Source organism: Pteropus medius, unplaced genomic scaffold (assembly GCF_902729225.1).
Source record: "Pteropus medius unplaced genomic scaffold, Ma_sr-lr_union100, whole genome shotgun sequence".
Classification (NCBI taxonomy): Eukaryota; Metazoa; Chordata; class Mammalia; order Chiroptera; family Pteropodidae; genus Pteropus; species Pteropus medius.
The window spans coordinates 14,707,576-14,719,931 of NW_024349797.1; the positions used below are offsets into that span (position 1 = coordinate 14,707,576).

General features: G+C 38.9%; 1 protein-coding gene across 1 annotated transcript in view; it reads right to left on the reverse strand.

Moving 5' to 3' along the window:
- Window positions 1–12,356, reverse strand: part of RPS6KA5 (ribosomal protein S6 kinase A5) — a 143,864-nt gene that overhangs the window by 78,984 nt on the left and 52,524 nt on the right. The window contains exon 3 of the mRNA XM_039884352.1: window positions 2,266–2,484. Within this exon, the coding sequence (XP_039740286.1) occupies window positions 2,266–2,484 (219 nt within the window). The remainder of the gene's footprint in view (window positions 1–2,265; window positions 2,485–12,356) is intronic.

Below are 12,356 nucleotides of genomic sequence, written 5' to 3' on the forward strand. Positions count from 1 at the left end.
GGCCTAAGTATACAGCTCAGTAATTGGAAAACTGACTTAGTGTATATTGTACTCACTTGCAAACAAAAAAACTGAACCATATGAAGTTTTTAATAAAGTCCTGTTCCAGATTTCTGAAAAGTTTTACCTTTAAAGTCGAACAGCAGCTATAAACATGTGCAAAGAAAAATTATATCAAACCTATCTATGCGGTGAGGAGGTGGGGGGCACGCTTTCTAAACGTACCGCCTCACTTATGATGGAACAAACATGTCGTCCAGGCCGCATTCTACTCTTAAGCTGATACAAGAAATGAGTTTTCTTGTTTTACTTTGTATTTATTTATGGGCCACTGACGAAGAACAAAAATAATGGAGAACCAACAACTAAAGACCAACATTATCAAGAACTATTTTTTTCCTAATCGAATACAAAATATTTCAGTCATCTACTTTTAAATGAAAACATTATTTATAAAAACCACACTACTTACAAGAAACAATTAAAAAAAGACCGAGTACAGTTAAGGTGTGAGAGAACAGAAAAGAGAGAGAGAGAGAAGTTGTGATGTGGAGGTGCAGAGTCCCGGCGTTTGGGTTCTTATGCTTTTGGCTCGCACTAGCTCTACGATTTGGGCACACGATTTAACTTTTATGAGCTGGTATATTGCAAAGGAAGCAGCTTAAACAAGATCATCATTTCTCAACCAGTCTCCGTGGCCTCCTTAAGGCTTTGTTGGAAATTCTGGTAGGGTGAGGCACAGAAATAAACTGGTAGGACTTGGTGCCCTTAAACTCAGAGCTACTCAGTTCTTTGTTTTCATTTGAGGGCAGGATTCTGCTACTAAAAATGTTTGACACCAGTGTATTAAAATGTTCTGTCCCCTACAACCCACTGGGTAAATATTCTGAAGAAACACGTATTTAAAAATCAGTTAACAACGTAGCTGAGCAAATATACGCAGGAGGCAGAACGATGAGCCAAACGATATTGACCTGCTGGAACGACAGGACGGGCTGACGCTAGCGGGGGCTCTGACAGGACAGGCGAGATCGTGGCCCATGCGACAAAAGATTCAGGATCGTTAGGTGATGGCGAACACTGCAAATGAGCCGGACGTGGAACTCGACTCAAAAAGTAAATGCAGTTTTAGGCAATCACTGATAAAAGTATAATTTCTAAAATGAGAGCATTCCATTAAATTGCCAAATATATATTTAAAAGCCTGTTTGTACTAGTACTAACGAAAGAATACAGGCAGTTTTGTTTGGCAAACTTTGATATGAGTCAGACCTGAGGTCCAGTCTTCATTCTCAAGCTTATACAACACGGGTAACATCAGGAAATGCAGCTTCCAGAACCTTCAGCGGCACTAATGAGGGGGTTTTGGCAGCACTGTTGTGGGGTCAGTAGTACTGTGGATAATACTCAGCGTAGCACGGGCATCCCGTAGGCACTCAAGAAATAACTAATGCTTACGGAGCACTATGTGAAATTCTATCTCATCTAATCCTCAGAAGAGTGTGATGACAGGGAATCATAATACTTAAATGCAAATTATCACAAGAATGGGACTAAAACTGTAACAGATGAAATGCTCCATGACGGCACAGCGCGACACTGGAAGTCTTGCCATTTACTTCTAGTAGAACAGGAAATAGCGCAACTTTTCTACAAAGCAGTCTGGAGATGTGCACAGGGGACATTTCCAAAGTTCATATGCCATAGTCCAAGTCAATTTAGGAAAGGAAAAAATTCAAAAAGTGCTGTGGGTACAAATGGGAGTGATCAAAGGGTCGACTGACTGGTAGGTATCTCTACGATGCAGTTTCTTCACCAGAAAAGCAAAGCATCTCTAAAAATAGAAATTTTTAATTTCTTTTTTATTTTTCCCAATTACCGATTTCCATAAATATTCCCTTGTCAGCCCAAACCTGCACATTCCCAAGAACTCCTAAAGCAGATAATGTGCCCACGTCACTACTCAGCTCCTCACATTTGAAGGAAGCGCACTGCCCAGGGAAGCAGATGGCTCGAGTGTTTCTTAAGCTTAATAATGGAGCGTGGAACAGAAGTAGATAAATTCCCTCAGGTTGGGAAGTCCGAAATCCAGAGCAATTCATGATGTTCAAGGAAACGCCACCACAGATAGAAAAATGAAAGTCAAAGTAGTCATTTCTTCAAAGTTCAAAGTATGTTATTCTTTGAGTACATTACAACTCAAGGCTCTCCCGCCACCCCCCAGAAAAAGTTCCCATAAAAAGTCTGACGAAAACTGACACTTACCTAAAATGAGATGAAGTTTGGTTTCTGTCTGGAAGGCATAGTGCAACGTCACCAGAAACGGCGACTGCCTGATGTGCTCCAGGACCTGTCGCTCCGTCTTCGTGTGCTCTGTGGTTTTGGCCTTCTGAACTATTGTTGCCTTTTTCAAAACCTTCATGGCATACAGCTTTCCGGTATCGTGACCACTTATTTTACGAACTAGAAATACTTTTCCATAAGCTGAAAATGGAAAAAAGAATGAAAAGAATGACAATGCTCTACGGGCAGAACGGTAATTTACTGGCGGCTGGAAGTTACTATGCGCAAAAAGAAAACACTCTTTGAATGAAAAAGTAGCCTTAATGCTGTTTCGAATCGCTCTTTGATAGATTTCTTCAATTTCATGCCAAACATATTTCTAGGTCTAACCCCCAGGATCTGCATATCTAACCACTGCTGCCAAAGTTATGCTTTTGCTCTTTTACTGTTATTCTCTCCTCAATATTTTTAGCTGTAGGAAACTAGCTGTTATTATGGTCAATTAACCACAATCCAATTCTGGAACAACTAGGACATTTTAGACATCAGATAAAACCTCTAGGTTTTGCTCTTGATATAAACAAATGAAAACAGTTCTTAAGAATCTCATACACGTATTTGAATCAAGTACCCCTCTATACTTATTTTAAAAATCTAAAGCAACGTAAGCTGATATTTTATATAAACAAAAGAAATCTTTAGATTAAAAAAAAAAACCATTAAAAGATCTTAAATCGCAAGCAATCTGACAGAAACTTCTTTACATCTCTGGGTTGTAATTCATGGCTTAGTAGGTCAATCTCGCCGCAGTTTCCCAGTGTGGACAATTCCTATGTGTGGTGCAGGTATCTGCATTTAATTCCCTAGAGAAAGGGGCTGGGGGAGGGCAGGAAGAGGTGGGAGGAAGAGGGAGGAGGAAGGACAGGCAAAAATCCTGGGAGAGGGAAGGCACAGGTGCCCAATTCACCCCCTACAAGGTATAATAAGTTCTCTTTCCTTTTAAAAATGCAAATGCGTCCTGGGATCGGTAAGCCCAGTCCCACTTTTGAGGTTAACACCCTTTAATCAGACCATTCTGGGTAAAGTCTGAGTTGTGATCCAGACCAGTGCTTCCATATACTCCGCCCACACCTCTCCAGGATTTAGCACATAATTCTGTTCTAATCCACCCACAAGAATAAGAGAGATTTAAAGGAAAAGTTCTTGTACTCTGTAGGTTACTCAGTTCAGTACTTTGGGAAGTGAATTAGAACAGACACATGATATACAATGGATCAGTGAATGAATATAATACTCCTGGGAAAGAGGGAAACCAGCACTTATTAAGGACTTGCTGTGCTCTGTGCTAAACATATTCCACATATCGATTCACTTAATCCTCAGAAGAGTCAATGGTGGTACTTTTAGTAATTACATTTTACAGATGAGGAAATGGCTTCAGCACACCTACGGAACTGGCCAAAAGACTGGGCTAAGAACTGGCAGAACTGATTCAAAGGCAAGTAGTGTGATGCCAGAGACCACATTCTTAACCATAAATGAATAAAAAAATGATTCTTCATGAATACTAGAAATTGACGCTCTGAGTTTTAACAAAATCAGCACCATAAACATACTGAACACATTCTGGAATTGAGAAAAAGTTCACAAATGTTTGTGTCTTTGTAAATAATGTCTATATTATTGTAAATAAAAGAATTATAGATTGGAATTTTAGTAAGGCAGAAGTGAACCAAAAGAGAAAACTTTTAGAACCTAATCAATTAACTGTTATCCATCTATCCTTTCCAACATAGAAAATCGTTCTTTACCACTGAAAAAAGATGCTATTCAGCATCTTCCTAGCACTCACATTTGCCTTCAGCACAGGTTTGACCATGCAGCAGACAGAAGGGCGTTAGCACCTAATGTCTAGTACTTGTCAAGAACTTTAGAGATGTTAACTCGTTCGATTCCTATAACGTCCCCATAAGAAGTGAGGAGGGTTACCTCCATTTTACAGACAACGAAACAGAAGTGGAGAAGAGTTGAGTCACTTGCCCAAGGTCACGCTTGCCCGTCTGGCCCAACTCCGGAGCCCACACTGACTCCCAGAAGTGAATGGCCTCACTGGCAAACAAATAAGGAGCCAGACATTAAACGGAAGTCACAAAGCGAATTAGGTGTCAAAATGGTGGAATGGACACAGGACTACTGCTTTTAAGAGGAGATTTCGTAAGGTAGTCCATTTTATCGGCAGGGGAATCTAAATATTGGAAAATGTTTCTTAGACTGAACGGAAACAGACCTTTTTAATACTATTCATCATGTATCCTTCTATATTCTTTGGATTTATAAAAAAATTATTACCCTCTCCTATGAGATAATTTTTTAAATATTTAAAAACATGATCGTGCCATCTCATCTATGCAAAATGTCCTTATTCCTTAAACCAAACTTAAAGTAAATGACTTTGAAACTTCTTATCACTAGGAAGTTCCACTGATGTGCTCTGTGAGTTTGTAAATATTTTTTATTTCTTTTCTGTTTGTTTCTTTAACGTTGTATTTCACTCCAAATAAGTGAGGTAGCACAGGATGCTAACATATGTGGGTCAAATAATAAATCATCCTTATCGCCACATTATATGCTATATGGTCAAATAATAAACTGTCATCATCCTTGCCAGGTAATAATATCCAGAAGTTTTCCAATAATATGAGCCAAAGACAACATATCCTGCCAATATAATTATTTTCATCCATCAGAAAATGTCAGGGAAAAAAGTACGATGAAGCCCACAAATCTTTTGTTTTTACTTCTATAATTGCCATGATTAACGAAAGCCACACAATGTAGGTGCCAACAGATGCTTATGTAACACAATTCAAGGAGTGCCTTACAACATTCCAAACAACAACTATTTCAGACAAACAGGATCTTAATTATGAGTAGGCTGCCTAACTAAAACATAGCTGCTTCCAAACAGCCTTGTTTTTGAAGCAGCCATGAGGCTGCTTATCACACTGCAAAGAGGGAAGAAAATATATTTACTACCAGAGAGACGAAGAAACCACCTTCCCTGGCCTGGCTAAGCTGGTCTGCAGATTAGTACAGAGGGAGAAAGGGAAGGAGTCCTTCTGTTGAATAGTTCCATCGACTCCACCATCACCTACGCGTTTTCCAATATTTTAAGAGGGGCCACTGAAAGTGGAACTGGTGGCAACGTTATTTCCTTTTAGTCTGCAACTAGATAAATGACTGCCTTCTTTCTAGCGCAGCCAGTTCCTGGCTTTCATTAGTTGTATGTGCGCTGATGTCGTTAAAGAATTCCTATTTTGAAAGCATCTTTTGGGAACGGCAAAGGCTCCTAATGGTGAAAACTCTCCGGGCCAAAAAAGATAAACGAAAGTACTTTCTGCTCAGATGGGCCCCTCAAATGGCTGTTTAGCAGCACATGTGCAATGCTGCTTAGGTAAAGGGACAAAGCATCGTGCTTCAGCGTGACTCTGATTTCTGCATCACATGCAATGGTTTCGAACACTCTATTAGCAATCTTCACAGACATCTTGTACAGCTTATCAATTTCCTCAGAGCCAAGGCCTTTACAAGATACCCTGAGAAAAAATAAGAGGAGAGGGCATGGAGTTCACTGGTCTCCCAAAGGCCCAGCGCTGCAGCCCTTGATTGAACCTGAGGTGAAGTTCTACTTATTTTGCGATTGAGGGAAAGTAAATTCTAAGAAGAAATGAGAAGAAAGATTAATTCCTGACTTAGCTTGACAGACATCTGTGAGCTTATAAATGAGGTAAATCTTTCAACTCTAGGCCCTACCGACACCATTTCTGCTGAAAACCTGTGTGCTCTCACAGCCAAGCCGCCCTTGCAGAAGAGAGAACTTCGTAAACCTTCCATAGCAGCAGAAAGACTTCCATGGGTTGGAGGAAAACTACAGATATTTTATGAAAGTTACTTCCGTTCCAGCCGAAATGTGGATTTATAATTCTGCTCTAGCTGACACAGCACAGTGCTGACAAACCTTGCTGACAACAATCTCAATGGCTGGATGATAAGGCAATGATGTAGAAACAACTGAACAGTGTCAGAGGAAAATGTCCAGTTCCTCTGAGTAGGTCTCAGTTTGCCTTTCCAAATGTGGGATGCTTCTTCCATTTGCCACAATTATCACCACGAACCAGGTTTTTAATACTTGTTGTCATAATAAAGACAAGTTAAAAGTGACTTACAGTTCAAAAACAAGGCGGCGTTCATGCTGCCTGTCACGTCAAAAGCCACCGAGCCATTTCAACCCCTTTTTCAAGCTAAACAAAAGCAGGCCTCTCACTGAAATTTATTTTGAGCATAAACTAATATTTTCATTTTATTTGTCAAATATGAATTCATTAAACATTTTTAGGAAGCAGCCTTTAACATCGGCATTTAAATGATAAGATCGATTTATTAAAAATACTTATTTTTATGGTCTGTCTATAAAAACAATCGACTTACAATGCCATCAATTAAATGCATGCAAAATGTGTATATGTCTGCATGCACTGTTCTGAAGGAAAAGGTTAAGAACTATTGTTCCAGGAGGCCTCTGGTTTATTTCCTTTATCACAGTTCTCGCCTAAAACATGTTGCTCTCACTGAGATCTGAGTGGCTCAAACACTGTGAGGTCACTGTTTCCTGTCATTCTTTTATTAATGCTGCTTAAAAGTGTTTACATTGTACACACTGCCTACCAGCCATGTCACACTTTGGGTCCATCCCAAACCCGTAGCATAAACTACTGGACTTGAACTACTGCTTTTTGTAACATGGCAGAAACTCTTAGTGACTTCCACGGAGACAACTCCCAGGACTAACTGATACTCCCCTGCTCTCCTGTAAAACACACTGCCACACGCTGGAGGCTGTAACCTGTTCACTCTTGCGCGTCTGTCCCCGTGCAGTTCAGTCGTCTGCTTCACATCAGTCACTGATACTCACTGCCCTACCTGTTCACGCCTGTTGTATGTGTTATTCGTATTACATGATTTAACTAAATATTACATAACCACGGAAATGTAAATATGAAAGAAAAGAAAAAAATGAGGTTGAATGCTTTGGAAGAACTAGATGAAAGCAAGACACTTCAAAAGGACCGCTGAAGAATTAGGTGTGGGTGAAACGATTATAAAAGGCTGGGGAAAAATTATGAAAATCAAAAAGGATTTCGAACGCAGATTACTTGAAATGTGTCTGGTTTTCACTCCACTTTAAAGAATCTGAAACTTAATTTTAAATGATACATTACAAGTGTGGTTTATGCAAAATAAACCATTGTTTAAGAACCTGTTGTCAAAAAGTCTTGTGCCTACACCCAAAGACTGGCAAGTGAACACATATTTATATGTTTTAAGTGAAAAGTAATATGTTCAAAGTACATATTTATATATATGTGTGTGTATATATATCCCTTTAAAATAATTTTCTACTTTAACCCATATTTTTTGATGAACCACAGGTACTAATCATGTCACATGAGAGAGTTTCCACTAACTAAAATTCGTAGTCATCCCTGCTGGAGTTCATCCCTCTCATCCTTCCCGATTACTGGAATCTCGTTGGAGGTGATTTGGCCATCAGCCACACCAGCTTTGCCTCTCAGCTTGCTTTCACCCTCAATCTGGTAAATATACCTTTGTATTGTCTTCTAAATTGTTGACTCTAAACACTTGATTTCCCATTGCTCTTAAAGTAAAGAGAATCTGTAATATAATCTAAATCATCTGGCCCCTACCTACCTCTCTCCACCTTCTCACTGTCTCGTTTAGCTAACTTCCTCAGACATCCAGCCTTTCCTGACTTCCCAGACTAGTACAATTCCTCTAATTTTATGCTCTCATAACACCATGCATTCTCTGTCACAGAAATGATCAAAAACATGAATTTTCATTTATTTGTGTGACTGCTTCATTAATTAACTTCCACTGAACCATAAATTTCACAAAATCATAAACTATGTCTGATTTTACTCATTTTGTATCATTAGCAAGTAACTCTGGAGCTGGCACATCATGGAAACTCAAACAATGATGAATTCATGAAAAAAAATATGAACAAACAAGCTAGCAAACAGGAAAAGGCCAAAGAAAGAGCTCTACAGCATACAGCCAAATACCCACTTCTCAGCTGGCAATTTTGATCTAAAGTTCAAGATACTGGTAACGCAGATGCATAGCACAGAGCTATCCCCAGCCAGCTCTTTCCCTTTACAGAAGGAATGATGAGCTCTCATGAAGTAATCTCTCTTAATTTGTGTATTAAATATGATACCTGACAACACTCCCTGGTGAAAGTGAACTAGGGAAACCTCGCTGTCCCCATTCTGGAACAGGAAACTATCTTTACACAGGGACATCTCTATACGGCCACTGCTTCATATTCCGCCACAACTACATAAGAACAAATTACAATGCCTGGCCACATCCCTTCTTTCTCATATATAATTTAACTTGGGGGGACGATTTCTATCTTTCCACATGTGAAAAGTCCTGGGCACTGACCATCCACCTGCCTTTCCCTTCCTCTTCCCCCGTAGCACTTCATTTGCCCTAAGACAGCAGTGTCAGAAATGGAACCAAATAAGAAATATATTCTTGAAACTCTAAATTCCACTTGTCCTGCCCTTAGAAACTGGCATCTATGTTAACAGGCCAGCCGAACATACATGGTACGTAATGCTGGAGGGGTGAATATCAAGCCCCTGTAAAAGCATTGTCATGGGAGGGATTGTCACAGAAGCTGCTTCATGTCTTGTTACTCGGCACACTCAGGACACAGGAAGCAAACACCCAGACCTCAGTGGTGAAACTGACCACTGATCACATGAAACTGACCACATGAAGAGGCATCTGGAACATCTGATTAATTAGACCTCAGAATCTAAAAGAAACACTACTGTCCATCCCAATAATTCTCTACAATCTACCCTGTGTATATTCTGTGCACATGGGTAGGAAAAAGCAACATCATTACAATGGCCATACACTCAAAGCAATCTATAGATTCAATGCAATCTCTATCAAAATACCAACGGCATTTTTCAGAGAGCTAGAACAAATAACCCTAAAATTTATGTGGAATCATAAAAGACCCCAAATAGCCATGGCAATCTTGAGAAAGAAGAACAAAGTTGGAGGTATCGCACTACCTTATATCAAACTAAACTACAAGACTATAGTAATCAAAACAGCATGGTACCGTCATAAAAACAGATACATCGATCAACGGAACAGAATAGAGAGCCTAGAAATAAATCCACGCCTATATGATCACTTAATATATGACAACGGAGGCAAGAATATACAAGGGGGTAAAGACAGTCTCTTCAATAAATGGTGCTGGGAAAATTGGACAGATACATGCCAAAAAAAAAAAGAAAGAAACTGAACCACCTTCTTACACTGAATACAAGAACAGACTCATAAAACTTCTAGAAGAAAACACAGGCAGTAATCTCTGATATGGCTACTAGTAATTTATTTTTGGACATAACTCTTTGGGCAAGAGAAACAAACAAAAATAAACAAATGGACTACATCAACCTAAAAATTTTTGCACAGCAAAAGAAACCATGAACAAAACGAAAAGACAACCAACTGAATTGGAGAAGATATTTACTTATGATACATTTGATAAGAGGTTAATGTCCAAAATATATAAAGAATTCATACAACTCAATAACAAAAAAACAAACCGTTCAATTAAAAGATAGGCAGAAGACCTAAATAGATCTCTTTCCAAAGAGGAAATACAGATGGCAAACAGACATATGAAAAGATGCTCAAGGACACTAATCATCAAAGAAATGCAAATTAAAACCACGATGAGATATCACCTCATATCTGTCAGATTGGCTATCATCAATAAGTCAAAGAACAAGTGTTGGCAAGGATGTGGAGAAAAGGGACCCCTCATGCACTGTTGGTGGGATTGCAAATTGGTACAGCCACTACGGAAAAGTCTGGAGGTTTCTCAAAAAATTAAAAACAGATATACCTTTTGACCCAGCAATTGCATTTCTAAATGAATGGATACGCCTTTCCTTAAAGAGAAAGAAAAAAATAGATAGACAGACAGACTTAGGCCAAAGAATTTTCCCTTTATTTCCACCTCTTCGTAACCTCAGCATTAAATTTAAGACTCAATCACAATGACTATCTCATTCCAGATGTTTATAACATCAATTCACTATCCCTTATCTGGCTTGTGCTGTTTTTTTGTTTTGTTTTGTTCGTATTTTGTTTTTCTAGGTTCCTTTCCTTCCCATTTTTGAAAATACCCTTACACTTCTTTGAAAATAGATAAATTTTAAAACATTTAAAATAAAATGTACTTGATTTTACATATTTATCAAACAGAAGCACTGATTCCTTTCTTCCTTTTACACGATAGTTATCTTAACTGCAAACTTAATTCCAAATATTAAAAAAAAACCCTATTAAACTAAGTATTTCAACATAATTTTAAGATAAAAAAGGACAATTTAAGCCATTTAACTATAACTATTTTTTGTTAGCCCACATTGCCAAGACTTGTAAAATCATAAAAACTAAATTTCTAAGGTTAATAAAGGTAAATTGGTTAAAACAGATTATTCTTCTAACACACAAGAAAAAGATATAAACCCAAAACATGCTTGATTAAATAGATGCTAAAAGTAGACAGAGACATAGTAAAAGCATATGAAATTATAGACGGTAATTTTTATGAAAGAGACTGAATAGGCCATTTGTTTCAGGCATAAACATTTATATCCTCTCTAGAAGATATATAATAAAGATCTGGAAAAGACATAATAAAAGTGCCAGCATTCTAGATTTAATTCAATTTTAGTTTTTAAATTAACCAGAGCCATTTGACTCATTGCTTATCTGTAATGGTCACAAACAACTGTACAGCTGAATCAGGAACACAAATCAGTACATTTTCTCATGGATAGCGATAGCTTCTAAAAAAGTAATATGTAAGAAGGTTGAAAATAAAAAATAGTTTCTGGATTAACTATCTGTGGATTCCATTTATGCATACAATGTTAGCTTGAATAATTAAGGCCTAACTGTATAATAATCTTCTAGATGAGCTCTTTTTAAGTTCCAGAGAAAGCATTAAGACACTACATGCATGAATTGCACCACACGCATTAACCCAGCTCAGAATTGCATGAATGTACGAAGTGGCTGTGGCCAACTTCTGATTATCTCCATATGGGTGACCCATGTAACCCATAGGGCATTTCTTACCCCTGGTCCCAAATGACTTCAACACTAAAGATTCTGGTCCAGCAGGAAAGAATAAAAAGAATAAAAAGCTGCAAAGGAAACCATTCCGACTGTGAGATCTAGACTTGGACATGACTACCTATGGATGTGATTACCAGAGGATCTTACTGAAAGAAAAATATAGGAAAACAAGAAAATAAAGATGACTAAGAAGCACATTCATAAATCATTCTTTGTTCTTACCTCAAAAAACAAGCTGTTTGCCTAGTTAACTGGCCAGTTAAGGACCAACTGTGGTAGATGCAAATGACGCCCTGCCAGATCGCACCTTTACAGGCTGGTGCACCCACACCCCAGCTGCTAATAGCCACAGCCTCTTCTCTGAGGAAAGGCCTACAGCAGACAGGAGCCACAGCCATACCTGGAAGGTTACATTCCACCATTCCCTACCACACCCCCACCCAGGCAGCCTGCAGCCAAGGACTCACAAGGGTACAAAAGGCTTGCCTCCACACTCTTGCTCCAAAACTTCCCTTAGATTCAGGCTGAATCTAGACCCCAGCTTAGAGCGCATGCTGCTCAAGCTCGTCTCCTGCCCTTGCTGCTTCCCCCGCTCTCTCTAGGAATATTCCTGCAATGAATCGCGTGTGCCCAAACCCCTGTCCAGGCTGTGCTTCTAGCAAACGTGAACTCAGACAGCGTCAGTAACACACTGAACCGTATTTACACCAGGGAGATAATGTCAACCCAAATCTTCACATGGAATCATCTTTTGATTACGGCATAAAATATCACAAACATTAACCTCTCCGATTTCCATAAAC